Source organism: Protopterus annectens, chromosome 9.part0 (genome assembly GCF_019279795.1).
Source record: "Protopterus annectens isolate FY-2018-M chromosome 9.part0, PAN1.0, whole genome shotgun sequence".
In the NCBI taxonomy this organism is placed as follows: domain Eukaryota; kingdom Metazoa; phylum Chordata; order Ceratodontiformes; family Protopteridae; genus Protopterus; species Protopterus annectens.
The window spans coordinates 171643927-171671506 of NC_056743.1; the positions used below are offsets into that span (position 1 = coordinate 171643927).

The following is a 27580-nucleotide window of genomic DNA, read 5'->3' on the forward strand; positions in this document are numbered from 1 at the left end:
TATACATAGGAAGAATACAAGAACAATGTTTGCAAATCACAATTTCTATTTGTTTAGTTTTTATTATCATTTAAAAGTATCCGTCTACATTCAGCTGAAAAGGGTTAAGATTGGTTGTGGTCAGTTTATATATTTATTTATTTATGTATACATTATGTCTATAGTTATGCATTTAACTATGTATTTTATCTCAGGACTAAGTGAGACAGCAATTTACTGAGCAAACCTCTCTGAAAGTAATTACAATAAAAAAAAAAAAATTCCCAAAGAAAACAGATATTGTGTCCCTAAATACAGTGGGCTGTCCCACACCCTACATATGGGGATAGGGAGAATATTCCATTACTTAAGCCCCCCAACTCAGATCAGCTTATGGTGAAGAAGTGCACCCATAGCAGATAAAAAATGTTTTCTGGTATTGTGGATTACTGAAAATGAGTGATAATGCATCTGTATCAGACACACTGTCATTCATTCATCCTTTCATAGGTTCATGGGTTTATAGGTAGGTACTAGGCTATCGGCCCGAGGGCCTACGTAAGCCTAGCTAACAATGTTCCCTGGCTTACGCCACACAAGAATGTTATTTTCCTGTGTCACTGTCGAGCAGAGACACAGAAGTGATCCCCGGGGTGTATTTCCTATTTCCCATCCACTCATCAAGATTTTTCTTGAAGAGTGCTAATGAAGAACTTTACTTGACATAGATGGATAGCCTGTTCTAGAGTATGGGAAGTCTCTGGGACAGGAATCTATCCCTCCAGCATATCCTGTTTATTGTGGTGACAAGGTTAAGGTCCCTAGGCGTGTAGCTTGGAGGGATTGGGATTTCTTTAGGTGTAGCATGTCCAACAGCTCTGGGTTTGACATAGCTTTATATGTTAGGCAGAGATCACCTTGGAGTAGGTGATATGCTACGGAGAAAAGCTGGAGTTTTTTGAGACGGTCAGTGTAGGGCATCTGTTTGAGGCCAGTAACCCTCTTTGTTAGGTACTTTTGTGGCCTTTCCAGCTGCTGCAGATGTCATGTGAGGTACATTCCAAAAGGGGTGTTGTACTCTATAATGGGTCTAATGAGTGTCAAGTAGAGGGGAACAATGAACTCTTTTTTTTCCTGGATTAGAACCCTTTTATGATGAAGTGTGCCACGTAGAAGGACTTCCTGACTACTGTGGCGATGTGACTATCAAAGGACAGACTACTGTCTACCTTGGTCCCAAGGTCTCTTGTCACACATTCTGTGTTAAGTAGACTGCTGTCTATGTTGTAGTTCATGGGTACAGAGTTTTTACCAAAGGGGATGACCATGCACTTTTTGGCATTGAGCTTGAGGCCATGGCTCTGACACCAGGCATCTGTGTCAGCGAGGCCCTTCTGTAGGATTTCCACATCATTTGGGGACTTGACTATGGCTCCTAGTTTGCAGTCATCTGCGAACTTCGTTAGCCAGAGGCTTTCTGTTTTAGCCTGTACTTCAGAGAAGTAGATACCAAACAGGATAGGTCCCAGGACTGAACCCTGTGGTACTCCACTTGTCACTGGTTTGAGGTCAGATTTGGAGTGTGCAACTTTTACAGTATGGGTTCTGTCAGTGAGCCAGTTGGCAACCCATCTTGTGATGTAGGGATTTATGCCTAGTTTAGTGAGTTTAGCTATAATTCCAGAATGGGGGATGGTGTTGAAAGCCTTGGCGAGGTCAAGACAGGCTGTGTGAACCACCTTACCCTCATCTACGGTTTTGGTGACTGCCTCAAAGAAGTCGATCAGGTTCAGGAGGCATGATCTGCCTTTCACAAACCCGAACTGGGTGGGATCCAGAGTTTGGAGGTTACCAATGTCTTTGTTTATGAGTTCCACGATGATACATTCTATGGCCTTGCAGACCAGGCTCATCAGGCTAATAGGGTGACAGTTCCCGGGATCAGTGGTGGCTCCCCCTTTGTGGAGTGGGATAACTGTTGCTGTACACCATTTAGTTGGTGCAAAGCCTGATGTGAGGCTATGATTGAACATGGTGCTTAGATGGGGAGCTAGTTTGTTCTGAAGTTCATGTAAAATGCAGCCTGGGATGTTGTCCAGTCTTGTAGATGCTGTGTTTTTGGCTTTGGAGAGTGCAGCTTTTACCTGCGTAGCTGTGATTACAGGGACTCTGCATTCTTCCTATATAGATATGGGCTCTTTAGGGGGTGAGGGGGGGTAAAGTTAGCACTGAACCTATCTGCCAGGATGTTGGCAATATCAGTTGGTTCTGTAATTTTTATGCCATTGTGCTGTAACTCAGAGCAAATCTGGGTGTTGCCATTGAGATTCTTGACATAGTTATAGAATGTTTTGTGGTTGTCCTTAGAATCAGTGGCAATTTTGTTTTCATAGCTTGCTTTGGAGCATCTTATATGGGATCTCAGCTTCTTACTGAGGTTGACCAGGGAGCTCCTCCACTCATGGGATTTTACTCTCTTTTGCAATAATTTCTTCCTTCTGTTGTACAGTTTGTTTATGGCAGGGGGCCACCAGATTGGCTTCCTGTTTTTGGAGGATAGCGTCTTGGTTCTGTTTGGGATAGCATGATCCATGCACTCTTGTGAGTGCTTATAGGGTGCATTTGTGTAGGATTCAGCAGTCGTAACTGTATTGTCCATCTGCATGGGTGTCATGAAGTTCACCACTTCTGTCTTAAGTATGAAGTTGGCTTTGGAGAAATGTTTTACCATGGCTTTCTTAATGGGGGGGTGGGGGCAGGATGTGGATATCAAGGGTGATTAGCTTATGGTCGGATCGGACCAACGAGTAGTTGACTTCATTTGTGGAACACCGGTCACTCATGTTGGTAATGACTATGTCTAGGATATTGTTGCCCCTGGTGAGGGTGTGGATAAGTTGATCCAGGGGATTAGAGTTTATGAATTCCAGAAAGTGTTGTGTGAAGGAGTTGGTATACGAGTAGTTTTCCCAGTTAATGGTGGGGTAGTTGAAATCACCCATTATTAGGGTGTTTGGTTGAACCCTAATATCTTCCAGTACATCAAGAAAAGAGGAGTGGGAATCCTGGGGCATGGTGGGGGATCTGTAGCAAGCTACAATTTGGATTGCAGTTTTGCCCAGAGTTAGTTGCACTTGGATAACCTCGGATGCATTATACTGAGCAACTAGCCTGGAGGTGTGGATATCCTTAATGAATATGGACACACCTCCGCCTTTGGTGTTCCGGTCCAGGTTACATGGCTGAAAAGTGTGGTATGAGTTATAACCTGGTAGTGCAGGGGTGCTCTCTGGAGTCTTGAACCAGTTCTCAATCACTGCACAGATATCGATGTTCTCCATTTTAAGGAGTGCCTCGAGTGAGTGCATTTTGAGATTTAGACTTAGCATTGAGTAGCATCCATCCAAACATCCAACCATGTTTCTTGCCGCAGTGTAGTTTGTGTCTTGCATGTAAAGCATCATCAGTCCAGCAGTTTGACTTGTTTTCCTAGGGTTGGCAAGTAAGTGCCCCATTTTGAAAATTGTTTTTTTTTTTCCTTTCCTTATTGTGGTACTTGTCCTATTTTAGTTGTGGGTTAGGGTCAGATGCCTTACATATATTTAGGGTATGGTCACTCTGCAAAAGATTCTACAATATTTTTGTAGAAGGCACATATCCCACAAAGACTTCTACTCTGATTGTATTTTTGTTGGGTCCCATTCACAACATTGCTTCCTGGGAGATCTATGATAATTTTAGCAAATGCCCATGTGATAATGAGCATACCTCTCAACTGTCCAGATTTTTACCTCATATTTTTGACCTATTCTTCATACAATTTGTGGTTTTCTGGCAAATCATTCAGGATTGAATTAACTAAATATCATACATATGAGTTTGTCTTCATGCCCTTCAGAAAATGCCTGCCAAGAAAATGGTGTTATTTTAGCAACTTTCTAGGATTACAAGAGCAATATTTATAATCTGTCCCTCTTTTGCCACCCCCCACTCTTTCAGGCTTTTTCCAGCTTTCTTGTACTAAGAGATTGAAAGGTATGGATGCATGTATGTAATGCTCTGCTTGCTGATTATTTGGTGCATTTTAAGGGGGGATAGGGGGTTTGCATTCCTGAGTCTGTCCTCTTTTTATAAGATGCCTAGTAACTATGAACTTCTTGTCAGTTTCTCAGTTATTCCCTATTGCAATTTTACCAGCTTACCATTTTTTTTTGTGTAATGTAGTAAAGTAATTCTTCAAGGGTGGCAGACAGTGAATTGGTAGATGAAACACTGAAATGTAAAATTGTTTGCCAGTAACAGACTGCTCATTATTAAAAAAATCTCTTTAATGTAGAATTATTCGGATGAACTTTACTTCTGCAGAGATTGTGCTTATTGACTTGTGGATTTTAATGACAGAACTTTGAGTGGCCTTTTATAGGTTCATAGATTAGTACTAAGCTAACTGTCCTTGTGAGCCATTTTAAGCCTAGCCAATTATCTCTTGTAAGACTCAAACCCTGCACCTTGTGTTTGTAAGGCAAACACCATAACCATGAGGCCACACTCCCATCCCCTCTTTATAGTTAAAATGTTTTGAAATGGGCAAGTTTGTCATTACTGGGTCATGCATTTTGTTTTATTGCTTACTGGAAAAATGTTCAAAACTACAAATTTAAAAAAACACACTAACAAGTGGTGCTTTATTATACAAGGAATGTAATTTAATACAATCAGAAAGGTGAATCAAAACACACAAACATGTATGCATGGCCCTAAAAATGTGTGCAAGGAGGCCGTTTTGAAAATAGCCCAAAGGTAAACTTAAGCCTCCACTGGCCAGATGCATTTTTTATGAATGTGGATTTTCATGCCGTTTCAATGGCAGAGAAGTTTATTGCTCATGCTAAGTCTGTTTTCATTGTGAGACTGTATTGTTTAGCAAATATCTGTGTTTGTGCTATTCAAGTTTAAGCTACTGTACATATGGAGGAGGGAGGTTGCTATTCTACTTTCACTGAGCTGTAAAGTTCACTCGCCTACCCCAAAGTAAATTAAAATGTTTAGATTAACTTAAGCATCTCTTCGAAATAAGGCATATGAGCTTCAATTTTCTGAGGATGTGACTTTTATACTAAAATATATGTGAAGGGGCAACTGATAAAGCAGGTTTATTAAAGGAAAATTCCACTGTCCTTCACTTTCAGTTTAACTGCATCACAAGGTATCTTTTCTTCATATGCATTTAAATGAAGGAAATGGCTGCAGTGACTTTCCTGGGGAGTGACCGATCTATGGGTGTGGCTTATAGGGGTGTTTCATGAGCACAGTATGGGTGGGGCTTAAGGGGCGCCGGAGTACTACTTCGCCTAGGGCATCAGTTCAGCTAAGGCCGGCCCTGCTGCTGACTAGCACTGGAAGCCCAGGATGAGTAGAGTAATTTACTGTTTTCCTTGAAAGGGAATTGTAGGATTGTTATGCAATGAGGGACAGTTGGATATATTTTGCACAAGGACTCCCCACAAACAAGCTTGGAAAGTGGATGCTATGCTCCTCTGCCTCTCCTCTCCAAAGTACTACTAAAGATCAAACAGGACAAACCAAGGATGATATTGATTGCACCAGACTGGCCACGCCAACACTGGTACCCCTTCTTGTGCAGTGTGTCACTGCTGGCTCCATGGCACCTGCCTCAGAGCCCTACCCTGCTGTCACAGCAGGAGAACCAGGTTTTGCACCCTCAGCTTCAAACCCTGAACCTGGCAGCCAGGCTAATTACCTAATCTGTCTATTACCATCCCTCAGTAAACAAGTGTTGGATATCATTTTGGAGGCAAGGAGGCCTAGTACTAGAAAATCTTATGTTGGAAAATGGAAAAGATTTTGTGCCTGGAACCAATCTCAAGGGATGGGCACAGCAGCGCCCAACTTACCTCAGATTATTCAATACTTAACTGAGATGTTTCACAAGGGCCTTTCTTTTTCCTCTCTCAAAATTCACGGCTCAGCCATTTCAGCTCATTATAACACATAGCCACCCCTCTTCTCTCATCCACTGCTCAAGCAGTTCCTCAGAGGGGCCAAAAGCTTAAGACCACCCAGGAGAGCCCCAACTCCAGCCTGGAACCTTAACTTTGTATTGGAGAAACTCACTCTTCCTCCTTTTGAGCCAGCTGCAAGTGCAGATTTAAAATTCCTTTCTTGGAAAGCAGAGTTCCTTTTAGCAATCACTTTGAAAAGAAGAATATTTGAATTACAGGCCCTTATGACAATGGAGCCTTTCATCATCTTTCATGCAGACAGGGTGTCCCTCAGAAACCATCCCTCCTTCATGCCTAAGGTGGTATCCAGTGTGGCTCTTAATCAATCCATTCATTTGCCAGCCTTCTTTCCTAATCCACAGAACAAAAGGGAAACGAATACTGCACTCCTTAGATGTGCACAGACAACTTAGATTTTACTTGGACAGGACTAAACCTCAAAGGAAATCTAAACTACTACTGGTGGCATTTGCTGCAGGGGCAGAGGAGAAGGCTATTTCAAAGCAAACCATTTCTAAATGGATAGGCCATTGCATTCATTTCTGCTATAAGTACCATGGAAAACCCCATTCAACCAGGGCTGCATCTACTTCTAAAGCCTTTCTCAGAGGTGTCCCTACCAGGGACATCCTAGAAGCTGTTACCTGGAGTTCTGTACATACTTTCGCCAAGCATTACCATTTGCCAATTTTCTCTAAATCCAGAGCTGGCTTTGCCACTCTAGCCTTCTAGGGCCTTATAGCTGGTCCTAATGCCATCTAAATTCCTCCTCCCATCCTTAGCTTTGGGAATCTACCCAAATGTGATGACTGCAACAGTGAAACAGGAAGAATATAGTACAGTTGTGTACACTTACCATAAATGTAGATGTTCGAGTGTATTCACTTTTGCAGTCCTGGTTACCCTCCCTCCAGCCCCCTGACTTATTTTGGCTATACCTCTACTCTCCTTTACTATGCTTAAAAGCTTTTTGGTGTATTTGCTTTTTTGTTGGAGGTATAACCGTGTGTGTGTGTGTGTGTGTGTATATATATATATATATATATATATATATATATATATTTTTTTTTTTTTTTTATTATTGCTACCCATTAGGGGGGCACCTGACATCTGGGGCAAGAAAAGCTGATGTAATGGCGTCAGCTGCATGCTTTATACCCCTGACTACCTGACGTCACGGAAGAGGAGATGGCAACCGACGCAGGACCCAAGACTTTGTTAATCAGGCTAACTGAGGGCTACTGCAAGCATATAACCCAAATGTGATGAGTGCAACAGTGAATGCACTCGAACATCTACATTTATGGTAAGTGTACACAACTGTACTTTTTAGCTTCATCTTCAGGTTTGACTGATGACATTAATGCCAAACCTTCAGATGCTCCTTTGGATAATTAAAATAGTTTTGGATCTTCAGCGGATGAGCTTTTCAAGTCTCTCCAAGACCAGGGTAAAGCCTTGTAGGAGCTTAAACACATTTTGTTTCTCCTATTACTAAATTTCAGAGGAATTGTCTTACTCTGTCTGCTTTTTTTTTTTTTTTTGCAGGAAGTCTTGACCTCCTCTTAAGGGCAAAAATGGTTCTAGCCATGTGTGCCTCTTGCTAAGTCTACTTACTCCTCTGCCTCCCAGAATCCTGCTTTCCAGGATAAGCCAGGTTCTATTTGACAAATTTGCTTCCTCCTGACCTCAGCCAGGTTCCCTTCTCCCTCCGTCTGTCTTTGTGTCTTCCAAAATGGATCACTTCAGACTCTCTGGTTCTGGCCATTATCCATCAGGGATCTTTCATGGTTTGTAAATCCCTTCCTCACTTTTCAGACATTCCTTTATCTCCTTGGAGGTTCTTCACTTTCTTTTGACTCAGGGACTCTGTTTATTCATTAACAGGTCAAGTGTTTTTGTAGTGTGTATATATATCTGACTGTCGGTACTTGATTTTCTTCTGGTGAAGTCTCAGGCAGAGATAAAAGCGCTCAATTCTAATAAATTCTGATTATACATTTTCTTCGTATTCATTTATTCACCAGCACCAGCTTCCTTCATTGATGCTCTACATGTGGTATACAGTTGGAGCTACAGCAACTTTTTCATCCTGTTTATAAATATTCCATTAAATATGTGTGGCAGTCATTATCCGCTCCACATATCTTCACAAGGTATTGTAAGACTGATTTGACCTCCTAGGGTAGTGCTTCTTCTGCCAAAGCAGTTGTTAGTTTTTTTGTTCTAACTTTTCTGTGTCTACTTCACTATCTTGATTCATCAAGAGGCACCATCCAAGATAGGGTACGAAAGTCCCAGTAGTGTTTTCACTTTCATTAAATGTTTTTTTCATGGAAAGTTAGCTGGACAGTGCCTATTTTTCAAAGAAGGCTCATGGAGAAAATCTGCACACTGTAAATTACTAATGCAGTGAAAATTCAAGCCTTTATAAAACGATGTAAAATATTTTATTGAATTCTGACTAAAGTAGATGCCAGATGTCAAGAATGCACCTATATGCAGTCTTCTGTGACAATTTAATAGGATGAAGACAAAATGTCTCCCTTAGTACACATACTATACATAACTTGCAAAAGATTATGGGCACTATGAATCTGCAGCTGAAGGTTATAGAGGTGGTGGTATTTGATGTGCCAGTGGCACGTGACTTCTGACTAAACTGGGAGTAGAAGCAGCAGGGCATATTTCAGACATGTGGGCCTGGAGCTGCAGCTGTATCTGGCCCTGCTAATATATAGCACCAATACTTGATTTAAATTCCCTAGATTCAGAAAAGTAAAGGAGGGGGATAGACTTGAGTGAAATAATGAGGGATTTGGGAAGAATAAACGTCAGGAAGGAAGAATAGCACAAATTTGGATCAAGGCAAGGAGAGCAGATCAGAAAGTGAGGAGAGAGAGACATTTAGAGCATACAGAGAGAAAAAAAAGATGGGTCTTAAAATTTATTGATGAGTATGAACACATCCATTATGATAATGGGTAAAGCACATAGGCAGAGCAACTTTTGACTATTAAAACCAGAACTGTATTTGAACTGTTAATATCTATTTCCACATGTAGACATGGTTACCAAGCTGACTTACTATAAATATATTTACTGTATATGTTATAAAATATGTTGACTGTTTTAATTTTATTGCACATTACACTTGCTTGACTTCTGTGTTTTGCTGGTACTTCTGTATTCTTATTGTCGATCGCATTTCTATTACTTTTCTAGTTGCATAATTTGCCAAATGTGTTTGCTATTGACTTGTGTTTCGTATTCTCCAAAGTGGCCTGAGTTGTGGCTGATCAGTCCAGTTAAATCAGCAAATAAAAGTGAGCAAAAATCAGAACTGTACAAGTCTAGAGGTGGTGCAGTGGAGGAAGAGATAAAGAATTCAAGATATAGGTAATCCTGCAGTTGCTGTGTAGTGTGCATTTTTGGAGCTCTTTGAAGTCAAGAAGTGATGAGATTTGTTTGTTCTGCAGTAGGTTGTTTAGATCCACAGCAAAAGTGTTTGTGTAGAGAGGGCAAGTTATTGTTATGTCAGTTGTCTTACAAATGAGGAACTTAAGTTTACAAATGGAGGGTACTTGTAAGGGGTGGTCACCCAAGAACATTATAAATAGCTAAACAGTGAGCAGAATACAATGTTTGGAAAAAGACTTAGGTTAATTAAATTCAGGCCACCCAAGTGTAGGAATGGACAGACAAAGAGAAGAGCAAGAAGGGATGTTTTTCAGTTTTATTATAGGCAGATTGTAGTCTGGATAGATGCAAGAGACAGGATTTGCAAAGAACTGTTTGATCTCAAAATATGCAAGCTATGTTGGAGAAAGGTTTTGGCGATTTATAGTGGAGTGAAAGGGCTTATGAAACTGGTACCAGTGATGCATTGCTGTCTATATGTCATTGTAAACAGCCTAATTATGTGTAAATCACATGTAAACTGCAGACCAGTAGTAAAGCCTGAGGTTCTGCAGATTTGATAATTTCAGATGATGTGGCATCTTTGGATTCAAGTTGACATAGTATACTTGTATGGTCAGAGTCAGTGGACTAGTGACAAAAATAGATGTTATGACTTTCAAATTGAGTAGACCATAGTCCGCTAACCAGTTCCAAACAGCATTAAGTCTGACCTAAAGGTCGGTTTGCCCCATTTCCCTGGAACAGATTGCCCCTGCATATAAAGTAGAATAACACTGTTGCCTCTTTCTAGATTGCCCTCGCATGTAAAGAAAAATACACTATTGCCTCTTTCAAGACTAAACTTAACAGTTGGATGGTACCCATTAGTTCATCCTACACCTGACATGTCTATCCCTCCATGATGTGTGTGTGTGTGTGGGGGGCATTTTGAGGGTGTTATTTAACAAGGCACACATGGTCTTCAGACTTAATTGCCTTGTAGTTCCTGTGATCCTGTGAGCTCTGCACAGAGGTAGGACATGGCTGGATGGAGTATTTTTACATATTCTATTAACTTGGAAGCACCATGCAGTATTTTGCATTTTTATGGAGACAGCTGAAAGCACTGGACAAGCACAGATTCCTGTACAACACCCAAGAGAATATCCAGGGAAGGACATTTCTGACTCCCATCTGATGTCTTGCTTCAAGGCCTTTAGTTGGCTATTGTATCAGGCTAAGAAGGCCTGTTGGATGTCAAGATGAGTTAGTGTATCTGCGAAAACTCAGTGTTTTACAGTGTTAGAGGCTTTGACTATAGATCAGAGATGGGTGTACCAACAGTAGTGTAGTTAATGTTGCTGTGTAAGCCATGTACAACAAGTAGAGCAGTATCAGTACTATGGTTGGGACAGAACCCACAGGGAAAGACAGTTAATTGGTTGGCTGTGTGGTAGCATGTTGCTGACGTTGAAAGTGTGTAGATCTTTGTAAAAAGATGGAAAATCTGCAGAGAATGGCAGTAGAATGGAAGTTTCTTACATAAGGTCATTTACCCCATTTAGGAAGTGCTTTGTTTTTAATTTTTTTCAGAAGAGGGAGTAGTCTTGCGTCTCTTGGAAGTTTATACTGCAGTTTAACTAGCAAGCATTGGTTTACTCATTTTAGTCTAGAACTGTGTTTCCAGTTGCAACAGGAGATTCTGTAGTTTGATTGTTACCAGTAAAGGTTAATCACAAGTGAATAGTGAAGATTTCATTATGCAAGCTTTTATAAGCATTGATTAGGTTCCCCTCAGAATACAGTGACTACTGGAATAGTTTTAATGTTGATGCACTTTTCATAGTTTAGAATTAGGAGACAGTTTTCAGTGATATGCTGTTTGAGTGTAGTCACTGGAGTTTAAGTATTGTAAGTTTTTTAGGAAATTTAGTGTATCAGATACAGGAATAAAAGGCAGTATTTCCCTAAAGAAATGTTTATAGTGCAGTACAGCTTTAAATGTTTTAGTTGCAATGCCATTGTCTTCCCTCTGTTTTTGTGGGGTTTGCAGGGGACTCGAGCTCCTTTCCACATCCTGAAGACATGATAGTTTATTTGTTGATGTTACTGTGAATTGCATACATGTGTGCAGTTAGGTTATGCATCTTGTGGTGACACGCCATCCAGGATTTGTTCTCTGCCTTGCATATTTTGACTGTAGCATTAGTTTCAACTCTCTGTTGACCTTGAATAAGATAAATCGGGTGTAAGAAAACAAATTATTTTTATTTGACATTTGTTGACCAGGTTAGTCCAACTGGGACAAAGCCCTTTTTCAGTGGAGACCCAGGGAGAAAAGCTCCACAGAAAAACATAGTTTATTTAACATAAGATCCAAAAAATACATTAACATAAGTAATAGCAAGTTAAAATATAAAGCAATTTGAATATACCTTACAGCATGAGGAGATAAAGGAGACAAACAAACAAAGATAGACATTTACTTTTGAAAAGATTATACAGAAAAGTTAGCTTGGCTGTGAACAGGAAAATAGTAGGTCTAGTGTGAAAGGAATTTAAGAATGCAGGGTAGAAGGAGAGAGGAAGGAAAGATGAGTAGCAGTGTTGTAAAAGAGAGAGGTAAGGAGAAAGGTAGAGTTGCACAAAAATAGAAGCTAGATAAGAGAAATAGGATACCTTAGGGAGATGAGTCATACAGGAGGAAGATAGCACAAACATAATTTATTTTCATTAAAGTGAATTTTTACTGCCTTCCTGAAAAGGGATTTGGATCTTATGTAACTGATGTTTAAAGGTAGTTTATTCCATTTCTCAGCAGGGTAACAGCTATAAGAGGGTTTTACCTATATTGGTCTTAGCCTTGAGAGTAGTCAGGAGATGTTGTTCAGAGCTTCGCAGGGTGCTAATAGGCATGTAGAGGGAGACGATAGATAAAATTCTGGGGCAGAAAGTGGGTTGATAAAGAGTAGAATGAATGAATTGAATTTGGGAGAGGAGGAGGTTATGAGGGAGTTCTGACCAGTTCAGTTTTTTGAGTGCTAAGCAGTAATGAATGCAGTAAGGAAGTTATGTGGCAAATTTAGCCATCTTGTAAGTGGACTCAAGTTTAGAAATAAGTGTGGATTGTAAATTGGTGAGAATGTGAGACCTATAGAGAGGTGTTGGTAATAGGTAAGCATGTGAAAGAGATCTTTTAGCAGTACTAGAGAGAAAACTTTTGTTTCTATACAGAAGCACTAAACATCACTCCCTCGCACATATGGCAAGTATAACGGCTCAAATGCGCTCCAGTAATTCAAAAAACTAAAGCCAGCACAATGAGGTGATTGTCACAAAACAGTTTAATAAAAAGCTATTAAAAACATAACTATGGGTAATGAAAGCCCCTGAGAGTGCACACGTTATACAAAGTAAGCATCAAACCGGTTATGGCTAACCTAGCCTTCCTCAGTGCAGAAAAGTTAAAGTTTTTGATGGGTTTTCTTAATATAACTTAGAACATACAGATCAAATTTTAGCTGGTCATCAATAATGACCCCAACTAGTTTGGTGTGGTTTTCTGCTATTATGGGTGTGTTATTGTGGGAAGAGATGGTGAAAGTTGCTTTTAAATGGTACATAGTTTTTGGTATCAGTAGTAATAGTTTGGTCTTCTTTGGATTTAAGGTAAGAAGGTTTAGGTTGAGCCAATTTTCAACAGACAAAGGAGTGCTGGGTTTTAGTGTGAAGATCAGGGAAGGTATCAGCAATGGTGATGACTGTGGAATCGTCTGCCTACTGGGCAAATGATGAGTATTGGGTTGAAGAAGATAATTGATTAGTAAAAATATTAAAAAGTAGAGGTCTGAGAATTGACCCTTGGGGAACTCCCATCTGTATAGGGAGTCCAGGGGAGATAGCAGAGCACCATTTGATAGTGGAACCGGTTGCTAAGATAACTAGAGAACCATGAGATAGTGGTGGTAGATAGGTTTAATAGAGTTTGTCTAACAGAAGAGAGTGAGAGACTGAAAACAAGCTTATTCTGGTCTCTGGCTTGTGAAATAGTATTTATGAAGGAGATGAGAGTAGTAGATGTACAATGACCAGGGCGAAAGCCATGTTGTGTGGGAATGATTAAGATCTCATGAGTAAGGCTTTGTAGGATGTTTGTTTACACATTTTTCCAAGGTCTTGGATAGAGGTAAAAGAATTGCTATGGGTATAGTTGGACAGTTCAGTTGAATTACCTCCTTTATGGATGGGAAGAGTGTAGAACTTTTTCCAAATATCAGGGACCCAAGCTTCAGTATTAGAACAATCAATGAGAATAGAGATGGGTAGCGCTGTCGCCTCACAGTAAGACGCTGTCCGGTTCGACTCTCAGCTAGAGAGTCTTCTGCGTGGAGACATGCGTGAATGGGCGTACCTTCGTTGAAGGTTGTGCATTAGGGCTGGCAACTAAGCACGAAAAAATCAACTGCCAATCATTAGCGGACCGGAGTTCCGCTGTGGCGACCCCTAACCGGGAAAAGCAGAAAGACACAACAACAAGAGATGGGAAGTGCTAGAGAGTTTGCAGCTAGTTGGAGAAAGAGAGGAGGGAGACCATCGAAAGAGGGAAAACAAGGTTTACTCTTCAGAAGTAAAGATTTTACATATGAAGTGGAAACCGTTTTTAAGCAGAAGGCAGAGGAATTAGAAGAGGGGATAGGAGGAAAGGGGGGTGAGGGTGGCGTAAGTGTGTGGAAGATTCACAAGTTGAGCTAGACAGTCTATAAAGTAGGAGTTGGTTAGTAGCAGTTTGGAGACGAGTGAGAGAGGGGGCTAGGCTGTGGAAGAAAATGGCTTACCAGGATGAATTAGTATTGTAAGGACAGTTCTGGATCAGAAAAAATTGATAAAATTCCAGGATGATGCAATAGTATTATACCATTAGCATGCAGGTAAGTCTTTATGGATCACCTAAAGCTGGCCAATGAATAACATTTGGAGCTAATCACCTCATGAGCTTTGGTAGAGAGAGGACCTTAGTAGGAAAAGGAATACCTCCCATGTTTCTTAAAACTCATCCTGTGAGCCATTAACAGCCCTTCATTATCAGAGCAGTTGGTAGAACAGCAGGAGCCTATGTCTTGTAGAGCTTAGAGATCATAACCACCCCCTTGTAGACTAAACTTGGTTCTCCCTGCAGTTGAAGATGCAGTACAGGAGTGATGTTGGTGTCACGTGATGAATTATTCACACCCAACCAATTCTGCATGTATTGAAGGTGGTCAAGGTAAATTATTAGGCAGTCCAAAGTAATATTTAAAGAATGAAAGATCAAAACATGGATAACCACAGAAAGATCCTCTGATATAATAAGGTTTGACTTGTAAAAAGAAAACACAGGAACTGCTACCAACCAACTTGAACATCCAAAGGAACACCTCGAGTGTAGCAGTATAAAGTAGCTAAAATTAGCTGTAAATAAACTGTAGATGAACACTAATAAGTGCCTTAAAAGTTACATTTAAATGTTTCTGATGAAGTCTTGTTACTTTAGACGAAAGCGCGCTCAAATAAATTTACTTTTAAGGCACTTATTAGTGTTCATCTACAGTTTATTTACAGCTAATTTTAGCTACTTTATACTGCTACACTCGAGCGTTCCTTTGGAACCATAATAAGGTTTCACCTTACTTGGATAATCTGTTTTGTCTTCTGTGCCATATGTGATGTTCTGTTGCAAGAACAGTTCTTAAAGATTTACTATTGTGTTGAATATAAACATGTTACTGCCTTTATATGTGAATTTTGTATTTACAAATTAATGTGAAAACTGGACCTTTCAATGTTAGGACTGTGCAGTCTAGATCCCATTCATTCATCTTGACTTTCTAATATCACTGCATGTTAAGAAAGGTATTGCATGTCATAATCTTTGTTTTCTGATGTCTCTACCATCTAAAACATACTGGGTGTCACAGGTGGTGAATTACATGGAAAATGAGCAGCTGCAGTAGATGGTCATTCACTGAATTCCTTTTGTATAGAGAGATGAATTTGGTTAACTGTAGCCTTAACCATTTTTGTGAAAATATTTAGTGTTAGAAAGTCGTAAAGGCATTACATTTTCTGTTTGTATGACCAGCGTTACATGTGTTATAATTTTTTTATTTTTTTTTATCTTTTTAAGCTTGTGTACAGTGGCTACAGTGTAGAAACCCTGAAACAAAAGGAGCTTCAGCTGAGCGTTCTGAGTGCCGAATCACTGCAGGAGAATTTCTTTCTTGGTGGCCTTACTCTTCCTCTGAAAGATTTTAACTTAAGCAAGGAGACTGTTAGTTGGTACAAGCTGAGTGCTGTACCCCATTTATGTTAATAATGTACAACTAAAAAGACTTGCTTGTTAAAGGCAGTGCTCTGATTACCTACAGAAAATTCACATTTTCTTTCTTGACACCAAGTGTGTCTCAGATTATCGGTGAGTTTTTTTTGTCCCGTCTTTTGTGTAGTAGACTTGCATGAGCAAGCTGATTAGCCATTGCAGCAGTACAGTAATATCCTTCCCATTTTCAGCACTTAGTGTCCTTTACTAGATATCTAAAAACTGGGACCAGCAAGTATAACTTTAGTAAGAGAAATTTCTTAACGTTAAGAAGCAGTGCCCTTGTTTTGTATGTGTTAAGAGTATTGACAGTCTAAACTACATCAGTCTGTTCTGGTGTCTGATGACTTGATGTGAAAAATAACTGCTTGCTTAATATTTGGGGAGGATAGTACTGTAATGTGTTACATTTGGAGGTAATTATGTATGTTTTCTTCTGCACAGTGGACCAGTCATTCTAGAGAAGAAAATTACTGCATTTTTAGCAGAACTTGAAGCATCACATATATTATAGCTGTTCCAGTTTTGTAAAATATGTACTTTTTCTGAGAACTGACAAATTCTCATTCCTTTAAGTATGGTATTGGGGATTAAAGAAATGCTGTAACAGTAGTTTTTTTTTTTTACATCAAAATGAAATTCAGAATGAAGAGAATGCTGAACTTGCTGAAGCTTTATCCCATATCTATTGCCACTTGTGTATTCCTGTGTAAGTCGTTTTCTTGTGTTGAGCAGTGTAGGTTAAATTTATTGTACTGTGTGGCATGTTCCATGTTAGCAATGTCCACAGCCTTCTGGTTCCTGAATTGACATGTTTGTAATACAGCTTTATGAAAAGCACAATCAGGTTCCCTTCTGCTTAGAATATCGATTATTTTGTACAGTAATTGTTGCAGAAGTCTATCATTATTTGTTAACATAACCACTAGAAACATAGTCATTTATTTTTTTCTCTAGAAAGGTGTCTGTTTCAACATTAAGCTCCAGCTCCATTCTTGCTTATTTAAGTCCAAGTATTTAAAGTTTAGAAATGCTGTAAGCACACCTGAGAGAGGGAGAACTTTTCCTCAGCATTGTATTGTCTGCAGCTTGGAATCTCCTACATGCCAGCGATCTGGACATCATCAACACAGAGAAGATAAGAGTAGTCCATGGATGCTGTTAATGAAAGCAGTGAGCGTGGTTGTGATCAGCAGCAGGATTATTGTTCTTAGATTTACATCCCTCGTTATGCTCTTTCTCTCAAGTGCCTGCATGTTAGCACAGCTCTCTTTTGACAAAAATGTGTTTAAATATATCTCTATGAGAAGTGCCTGTTGCATTATATCTAGTCTGTTATTGATTGGGAAGCATGTAGTTTGCCAGTTAGGGTTTCATCAAAATGAGAATTGGCTGTTTTAATTACCTGTTTCATCAAAACCTGGCCTCTCTAAACAGTGAAATGATGGAACAGTTCTGTGATCTTGAAATTAGTATATTTAGAGATGCAGACTGACTAGTGCAGAGAGTTGCACCTTACAAAAATGCTGCTTTTGTATTTTTTAGTAGATTTGATGGTGTTTTGGAATTTGACAGTTTGCTTTTGTCTGAGTTAATGCCTTTGAAGCTGTTATAGCACAACTAGTTACCGATCAACAAATTTGCTGGTCCCTCGCCCTTTTTTTTTCCCTCAAAGAAGGAAACGTCCATTAGAATGCCTGTGCCTGGAGTTGCATAGTCATCTTGTGTGCCTTGCTTTATCCTTTTGAAGCTTATGACTAATTTACACAGCAAGGCATTTCTGCCTATGAAAGATACTGCAACCACACACCGGAGTATATGCCTTCGGATTGTAATGGTGCTCATTGCTACTAATAAAATGTATCCTGGAAGATGCACAATTATTGACTTAAAACCGGGCTTAAACTGAGATCATGAATGGGGTAAACCAATGGCATGGCAGTAGGGTTGTTTGTCAGCAGTTAAGCTTTCTTAATTAGAAGGAGACAGGTTATATATTCAGTGATGAATTCGAAGTGTTAAGCTGCTGGTATTTATAAAGAAAAATACTTAAACATCAAGGTGCATGCAGTTATGTCACATCCCAAAGACTTTGGTAGATGCTTTCAGAGTAGCTGATACACTTTTCAGTGGAAATCTAGCCACCTTCCTGAATTTCTGGTGCTGTAAAATAAGTCAGATTTTTTTTGTAGTCATATGATGCACTTATACTGTTTGCCGAGTTTGCACAGCATAAATGTTGTTTGAGTCACATGTTTGTGTCTTTCGGCTTTTCCTGGTTAGGGTTCGCCACAGCGGAACACCGGTCCGCTAATAATTGGTAGTGGATTTTTACGTACCGGGTTACCAGCCCTGACGCACAACCTTCAACGAAGGCATGCCCCATTCACGTATCCCTCCCACAGAAGACGCTGTAGCTGAGAATCGAACGGGACAGCGTCTTGCTATGAGGAAACAACGCTACCACAGCACCACCACCGCAGTTGTTGTTTGAGTCACAAACAGGCTGATATCTAATTCTATTGCTACTTGCATGCTGATACTTTACATGCTTGAAGATGTTTTATTAAAAGCATTTGACTTTGTTGTATCTTGCACAAAAAATGATGGCTTAAAAAATGAAATTGCACATACATAACATATTCAGATCCTTGAGAATTTTAGTGTTTAGCTTCTGTAACAATGCTTTGGTTTTAGAATGCTAAATTAACAAGAAAAAACTGTTTCATGTAGCAAGGTGAGTCTTCAAACTGTGTCATTCTGGTAACTAGTCAGTCTTTAATATGGGGAAGTACATGTAGGGTTTATGTGCAGTGATTTGGTATGTAAAGCTCCCTTAACCGTGACAGACAGATCTTCAAGAAATGTTTGAAAGTAATTGTAGTAGTGTGTCCTTATGGCGTCTATATTAACGGGTAGTCATTTTGTGATGCTTCTTTAAATATGTGAGATTGTCTCAGAGTGTCCTCACAGTAATTGTAGTGTACAGTAAGCATTCTAGACTTAATTAAAACATTCTGATTAGTTTAAATGTAGATATATATCAGTGATGTATTAACATCAGAAGGCTTTCTAAATGAGTTTTGATTACCTTTGCCCATTACAGCATTTCAGACAAGCTTTTAGTGCAAACACATTGTTGATACCAGCTCGGCCCCAGTGCCTCATCTCCACTCTGGGTCTACAGCCCCCGTAGACTATTCCAGTTTTTGCTGTGGCTAGCTTTGGATCTTTAAGAGTATCCTTAGGGTTCAGTTGTGTGTGCTTCTGACCTGGGCGGAGGGGTCCTTTTTTATATGCCCTACCCACTTTCTCTAACCCCAGCCCCCCATTCTCAGTGACTGTTTCCAAGGGCAACTAACTTCTATAGACCACGCCTCCCCTTAGGGAGCATCATGTAAGTCAGTCAGTCGCCCAAGCTGCTAATCGATCACGGTTCAGCTGGGCAGTTAAGGCTTTTATCTCTCTACACCATAGGAGAGGCTTAGTGCAAATGCATTGTTAGTACCACTTGAGCAGAATGTATTCCAGCCTCACTGCATTGATTTTAAATTTCCTACTGAAAACATGTTCCTTTTGTGCTTACTTTTAGTAGCTGCTGAACCCTAACTACCCTTGGGGGGGGGGGGTCTGACTAAATTAGAGTGGTGTCTACTTTTAAGATGTAAATACTTCTGTCAAAACCATTTGAGCAGATGCCCATATTTGAGAACACCCCAGCTAGATACCAATATCTGATTGAGCAGAGCATCTCAGCTAGATTTTTAGTTTTTCTCTGAGCTATCAGAATAGTCTAGATGTTCTAAAATAAAAATGACCACAGAAACCTTCCCCAGGCATCTGTGTCAGGCATGTGGTTTGTGCTTTGTGTAAGTTTACTTAATCCAGCAGTTTCCCCGCCTCAGTAGTTCATATGCCATAGTCATTGTTTGCCATTTACATAGTTCCATGTTAATTGTCAGACTTGTCAAAATACGCAAACTTCTCCAAGGCTGTGCAGCTTTGGACAATGTTACTTTAAGTGAAGGGGTGCAGGTTGAAATGCCGTCTTCACTGGGGAAGTGCCTTGCTCCGTACTTCACCCAGAGATGGTGCTGTAACTTTTTTTGCATACCTATTCTGTTGACAAGTCATTTATGAAATGAAAATTGCTGAATGATGAAATATTTAAATCATGGAGCTTTAAAACTTGAGTGAGAAATGTGTTAACTGTAGGCTAACTTGGAAAGATCCTTTATTATCATGCTTTGTTCTGATAATGGTAAACAGGCACACATGTTCTTCTTAAGGGTGTTAGATTTTTATGTCCTTTGAGTCACGATGGTAAATTTGTTGCACCTATCACATTCCTCTGTGGGTGTGCTACCAGCCTAAAGGTATAATTTTGTATAATATGTTTAAATAAGAGATTAGGATACAGTAACAGAATGATAAACAAGGTGCACTTTACTTGATGCTATATGGCTGAATTAATATATACAGGAAGAAAGTGGTTCCCCCAAAGGGATGTATTCTGAAAAGTGCGATTCCCTCCAGGGCTTAGTTTTCTTAAAAAAGAAAAAAAATTTTTGAGTAATTTAGTTGTTTTTAATAAAAGTTTAATTCCACTTTTAGTGCTCCACCAGTGTACTTGTAAGAGCTTGTATTTTTTGCATGTTTTGAAACTGAGAAGTGTGTACATTTACTAGGTCTCATTTAAACCCTATCAAAAGTGGGAAGTCAGAACTTTAGTAAAATTTCAAGTTGTCTGTCTGGAATTTTTATGTGGTTGAGTTTAGCATGAAGGGGTTCTAGCTCCATAATGCTCACTATTTTCATTGCAAAAACTACTTTAGAATGCATGAAGACTTGCCTGAAATGCTTTCTATGAATTTATCAAGTGATGAGAGACCATGCACATCTACAACTCCCATGAATGAAAGTGCTTAGAAACCGTAACTCTGTGTGTATTTTATATTGTGTTCTGCTCTTCTTACCAATTTCAATTACCTCTGTATAAATAGCACTTTTGTCTTTTCAGTGCTAACCAATTGATAAAATAAAGTGCGGAGGCATTTTTGGGGGGAAGGTCTTGAAGCTTCAGTTATTTTCTAAGCCACAAAATGTCAGAGTTTGTAAGTAATTATAAACAGGGCACTCTTGTTTGGTAAATGTAAAATGCAAACCACATAATTTGCTCTTTGCGGTGATGGCATTTGCATATTTTATTTTTTGTTTCAAGTGTAAAACTAATCAGAAAAGCAATTTTCTACTTCATCATTTCACATGGTAGTTGGTCAGTTGTTGACATCAGTATTTGCATATGCCACTCTTTCACATTTAATTCATCGCATTTCACTGGTATACAATTAGATAGTTGACTCTTAGTCAAGAGCTGAGTGGTTAGTTCCCACCAGCCATGTAGAAAACACTGAACTTGTCAGAGCTCTCGCCTTCTATTTTAAACTGCATTTCAGACCACAATCACCCCCCATTATTTTTGTAATTACTCTAGTCTGACAGCACATAGTCCTTCCACTTCTGTTTGCCTACTGTGAGAGACTGAGCACTTTGCTTAACCAGTCACTGCTCTTAGGTTGCCCTTGAAATTGAATTCTTGTATTTGTAGCTAGTGGAATTGCCTGGTTAACAGACAAGAGTTTTAATTTTATTTATCACCAATCTTTTACATGCAGTTGTTGTTCATTTACCTACAGGTGTCTGCAGGCTAATGAGATGCCATAGCACAAGGTGTCAGAGGTTACGCAGTGGGATCGTTATTTTTTTATCTCTAGGCTTCTTGTTGCCCATTATGCCAAGTAATGGAAACAGTGGGATTAAACTCTGCAAGAGGAAACAAAACATTAGTGTGAGGCACGTAAATTATTTTCTAACATGTCTTTACAAGCTTGGCTGAATACCTTTGACTGATTTCAGGGTTATTCTAAAATATTCAGAGTATATGTTCTATTCTCTTTATGCTAAAAGTGTATTGTATTGTTAATGTAGTGACATATTCTTGTAGTAATGCATCCTCTTGAAATTTCTTAGACCAGTAGACAGGAAATGACTGCTGTCATTGGTGGTGCTTTATCTTTAACTGTTACATCCCATTTATAAACCACATTGCATTTGTAGGCAGGTATGCCTTAAGGTGAACTGGGCACTCTCAAATCGCCTGTAGGTGTGAATGTGTGCTATGTGTTATATGAAAAAAGGACTTTACAACCTACTTCGATTTCCCCCTGTGCCTTGAAAACTCTTCTGGTAGCATTAGCTGTCTGTGGAGTCATTTTAGGAGTCTGAATCAATGTGTAAAAAGTAATCAGCCTTGTGATAGCAAAATGTGTGATAATGCAGGCATGGCCGTATCTCACACACATTGCATGATGTCACTTCATTTGTGACTTTGCCCTTGGCCCTGTAGTACAGTGGCCTCAGAGTTGCTTAGCATAATGTCAGGGGAGGTAATAAAGCCTTGAACAGTTGAGGTTCTAGGGAGGTGGGCATGTGCATCCCAGTAAATAAACCATGTTGAAAAGTCATCAAAAGCTGGGTCAAGCAGTTTTAGCCTGGGTTTGTGTCAGAATTATCCCAAATCCCATTGCTTTGTGTGTTACCTTCTACATTGATCACATGTGTTTGTCGGAAATCACAAAGTGATTAAAAAGTAACATAAGGTAATGATACTGATTTTTTTCCAGTTAGTTTTTTGTCTTTATGTTGCTAATGTAAAGTGACATTGTTTTGTTCAGAATTAATTTCAGTTCATTGCCGTTTGCTTTTCTTTTCAGTGAAAGTGACCTATAGCACTATATAATGTAGCTCATGTAAAGGTTGTCACTTTTGGGTGCTGCAGAAAGGTGACACTGTTTTTGTTCAGTATTAATTTCAGTGCATGGCAGTTTGTTTTTAATGAAAGCAACCTGTTAGAATATATAATGTAACTTGTGTAAACATTGTCACTGTCAGATTCCTCAGCCTGGTAATACTGCATCACTTATCAGCTTTACATTATTTAACTGCTCGTGTCTTTCTCAGTATGTAACTCTGTCATTTTGGTCAGCATGCAGCAACAGTGAAGAATAGTTTCCCATTACTATCAAGAGCACTAATGCATGCACACGCATCCAAACACATTCATGCGTGCGCGCACACACACACACACACATATATGTGTGTATATATATATATATATATATATATATATATATATATATATATATATATATATATAGTGTGTGTGTTTGTGTTTAGTATACATCTGTGTATATACTTTACTCTTAAACCTGTTCTGCAGAATAAGAGTATTAGTTAATTTCAATGTTGCCTTGCTGCTTTGTAATACAGTTCAGTTCTTCAGCCCATTGCAGACTTCACTTTCCAATTTTGTAAGATACCCAGGCAGACTTCAAAAATGTGGAAAAAACATAAATCAAGGTAAATACATTAAAAATGAACATCAATTTTGTGTGGCTACATTGAGTGTTTAAATGACTTGATGTAGTGCAACTTGCATAACATTAGTAGGGGTTTTCTTTTCCCCGTTTTCGTCTTGTGTTCTTCAAAGCATTTTCAACCCAAAAAATAGTAATCGACACTTTGTTGTAGATTTTCTTTGCAAGTTTCTTGCCACTGTTGCATTAGAACAGTAGTTTTGCCTTTTAATTTGAGCTGCTGTAGCCTGAACATTTTTCTTAAGAACAGGCATACGGTGCATGTGTTTTCTTGACCCAACTCGGCATAGAGAGATCAAACTGTACTTGAGAGAGGCTGTGATAGAGAATGATTTGAAAAAAAAAAATGACAGATGTATAGACTTTCAGACCACGTTTGTCATTCCAAAAAAAAAAAAAAGCATGAAAGAGTCTATGCATTCGTCTGAAAAATTATGATTTAAAAATAGCTGCAGATGTTCCAGGGAGACAGAAGTCCTGGTGCAAGTCCCATCACCCCCTTTGTACTCAGTCACTGACCTTCCCCATCCAAGCAGACTGTTTTTCACTAAATGGTGAACAAGATGATGGGCTGTCTGTTTAAACCCATTAGTAAAAGTATGATTGATGCATACACATTTAGCCAAGTCAATAGTAGTGCCACCAACAAAATACTTGCGTGAAATGTAGCCATCCATCCAACTAAGGAGGCTGTATCCCAATGAAAACATTGAATGTCTTGTACCACTGAAGATTAAAATCGTTGAGGGATGGCTGTGCCTTGGGATGTTCCTGGTTGAAAATGGCAACATTAGAATATTTACAGATGCTGCCATTTAAAAAGGGCAACATTAGAGGATTTACAGATGCTCCTAGTTAACTGCCGCAATAACACGTGCAAACACTAGCAGTATGTTGAATGTTCCAACTCCCTTTTTTCAGTAGCTTTGATATCCTGAACAAATGAATAAGTACTTTTGAGTTCCTAGAAAGACTTCAACATCAACATCAGTATTTGAACTTGCTGTTTGTCAGACTAGGCTTGTTTAGGTGAAGATATTGGAGGGGGGGGTCAGCCATCACATATGTGGGATTACCTCCATTACTACCTTATCCCAAAGCTACTGTTGTATTTGGCTGTCACATGCCTAACTCAGCATATCATGTAATAAGGGGTCAGAAAAAAAGATTATTCTGAATTCTGTGCCTCACACAGGAAATGGCCACAGAAGGTCTTTACACAGACACCGTTTTACATAAGACACCAGGGAAATGTGTTTCTACCATATTCAGACAAAAAGGACTAGATCTTTCATCTCCACAGCCGTCATAATTTTGGAAAAAGATCATATCTTGAAGTTGTCGTCCTCTTCCCATATTCTTCTCATCCTTGACCCATTTGCCGATGTCTTCCCTCCTTTAGAAGGAAACCATAGAATTACCCTCCTATCAAAGAGTGTGTTTATTTCACATTTCTCCTTGACCCCCCAAAAAATCACAGAGCTCTCCGGCAGTCTGGGATTTGGCTTTAATTACATTGATTCAGTGCTAAAATATAGACAGCTAACAGTGCAGGTTATGCTACCACATAAAATGTGGACTGTTTCTTTAACAGTGGTATGCAGGATGAGTGCCCACAGATTATTTTATTTCCATCTGTACAGTATATTTTCCTTTTTGGTTTAAGACTTTACCCTTTGGCTTTTTCTCCACTCCTCATATTTTAGCAATTTACTTAAGCTTATGTCTGCAGCCTTAACTTAATTTAATAGGTGAAGGGTCAACATGTTCATGTGCCTCGAGAATTGGGTAACTGCAACACCATTAGAAAAGGAGCCAAGCTGGACATTGGCAGGATCATGTTAAACAGAAGAAAAGCTATGATTTATCATAGTGCATCCATTTTTAAAACCTATACTGGATTATGCAGGCAGAGTATTTCCATATTGTGTCAGTTATTTCTAGCTGTCCTGGTGTTAAGTAATCATCAAGAGCCAAATGATAGCTAGTGATCTACTTAATCTTATAGCTGCTGTACCAGTTTTGCTAAAGATAGAAATGTATACACTGTAATTAAAGCAACGTCTGAAAATGCACTGACACTAGCATACAGACAGCTTTGAGAACATAGTCCAAGTAGCAGACCTAATCTTATAAAGAGGTGGTGTAGGAATCCACATAGCTTATCCTAGACACTACCCTTCACCCTTGCATATAATTTTCAGATTCTGATATAAATCACCTGTTTGCTATTCTGAAACAACAGATATATCCATTTGTTTGAAGAGCCTGTATTGGCTCTTGGAGAACTCTGGAAAATTGACTAAGGGAGAATACATGTCTTTATGTGCAAGCATAGTGGTGTCATTCTTTTTCAATATTTTCTGGTTCCCCTTGAGTAGTGGTCTCTCTAATTTGCTCCAGTAACAACAGATATTGCTGCAGACTTGTGTTACTTTAAAAAAAATTGTGAAGAACATTTGCTGTCCTTCCATATTGCTGATGCTGTATTCATTACATTAGCGACCCCTGCTAAGGGTGGCCCGACGTCCCGGCAGTATACCAAAGCCTTTAGATTGCTTTAAGGTACGCTGTACGTCACACTTATGCTCCTCGTATAGTATAGGGAATAAAGGTGGCATCTGATGTACCATCCTCAGAACATCTTTACCTCCAGTCTAAATGCCATCTTTTAGTCATCAGTCTGATCGCCCGAATCATTGCTGATTACATAATCATTCAGAAAAGTGCCTCATTGGGGTTTTTTGACTTATTTTTGCTTTTAGCATTTGTGTTGTGTGGTTTCACATCATCCAGAAAGGCTAAATGTCAGTGTGGCAGATATACTCTCCATAAAGACCATCACCAGCAGTGCTTGTTTTTTGGAGTTTCTTATGACCATGTGTCTTGCACGATTTTTCAGACTTTTGTTCCAAAGACCTTATGTAGTCATCTTTCTTCTCTTGCCATTTATCTTGAGAACCAGTGTCTAAAGCTCTTAGCGAAAGATGCTATGGAGGGTACTTCCTTCCCTGAGGGTTAGCCATCTTTAAAGGCGGCGGCCACAAGAGTCAGGTCAGATTCTTCAGCTGTGCCTCTTCCACCAGATGTCTCTCTTGAGGCTGGTAAAACCTCAGAGCATTGTCTGGTTTCTGGGCTGGATTCATCTGCCATGACCTGTTTGGAGGCTGGCATGGATCTGGCTTCTCACACAGCCTCTGAGGCCTTGTAGACATCTGCTTCGGACGCTCAGGGGGAACTGCAGCTGATTATCACTGAAGGGCCTGGGGGGGTTCCTCAGATACTGGCTAGGGAGTAAATCCCGACTACGATTGAGTGTAGGCCAGTGTCGGAGCCTTCTTCTTTTCATAAGGTGGATGTCCCCTTAAAAAAGAATCAGAAGACAAAACATATTGCTTCTACTCCCAAGGACTCTCAAAGTAAATGGTAGGATTTTACACAAGGGTTGTTCAATATTTTTATGGCCTTGAAGCCTCCTCAGGGAGTCTCTGTCCCACCTCCTCCTCGGTCTTCTATCTCAAGATATCTAAGGGATCAGGATTCCTCTGAGGAAAATGAGGATCCGGATAAGGAGTCCTTGGCCTATTCTAACCAGATTCCTTCTCGTCTGGAGTATGGCTCTGAAGAAAAGGGGTCTACTAGTCCTGAATCCCCTTTTGAGGAGATTTCTTTTGGGGATACCATGGCCAGGATGGTGGAGTTCTTTAAATGGGATTGTTCCCAATTGTCTAAAGTGCAAAGGAGATATTATGAGCTCATCCAACTGGAGTCTGCCAGACCCTCTGCTGTTCCTCCTGTTTTATCTGCTGTATTGGATGCTTTCTCTTCTGCTTCTCAGGATCCAGACTCTCATCCCCCTCTTCCTAAGAAACCAGACCAGTTTTATTAAGTGCCTGATGACTGCAAATTCCTTTACAAGTTTCCATCTGCTGACCCTTCATTGGTCTCTATGGCATCTGATAAGCCTTCTAGATTGCTGCCCTTTACTAAGCTTCTTCCTTCTGATAAGGACAGCAGGACTTTGGAAAGGTTGGGTAAAAAAGGTTTATACTTCAGTCGCCCTAGCCTTTCAGGCTGTTAATTATCAGACTCCTATGACCAGATATGTTTCAGCTGTCCTTTCTCAGGCTTGTCACGTTTTTTTCTGACCTCCCTGATTCTGAGGGTAAGACTTCTGTGTTCTCTCTGTTAGGGGCATCTTGCCAGTTAACTTGCAATTCCATTAAATGTACTTATGATGCAACAGATGCTTCTTCTAGGGCTGCTGCTTCTGGCTCTGTGTTGAGGAGATATTCCTGGCTTTGTCTTCAACCTCTGCCTGATGATATTAAGGCTAAGTTGATGGAATCTCCTTTAGACAATAAATGTTTGTTTGGTGCTGCTGC

At 39.7% G+C, this 27580-nt stretch overlaps 1 protein-coding gene across 1 annotated transcript in view; it reads left to right on the forward strand.

Annotated features, from left to right (window-relative positions):
• Positions 1-18095, forward strand: part of PIK3C2A (phosphatidylinositol-4-phosphate 3-kinase catalytic subunit type 2 alpha) — a gene marked incomplete in the record, with an annotated part of 1553204 nt that extends 1535109 nt beyond the window's left edge. Inside the window, 1 exon segment of the mRNA XM_044082088.1 lies at positions 15568-18095. Coding sequence (XP_043938023.1) covers positions 15568-15753 — 186 coding nt within the window.
• Positions 18096-27580: the final 9485 nt, after the last annotated feature.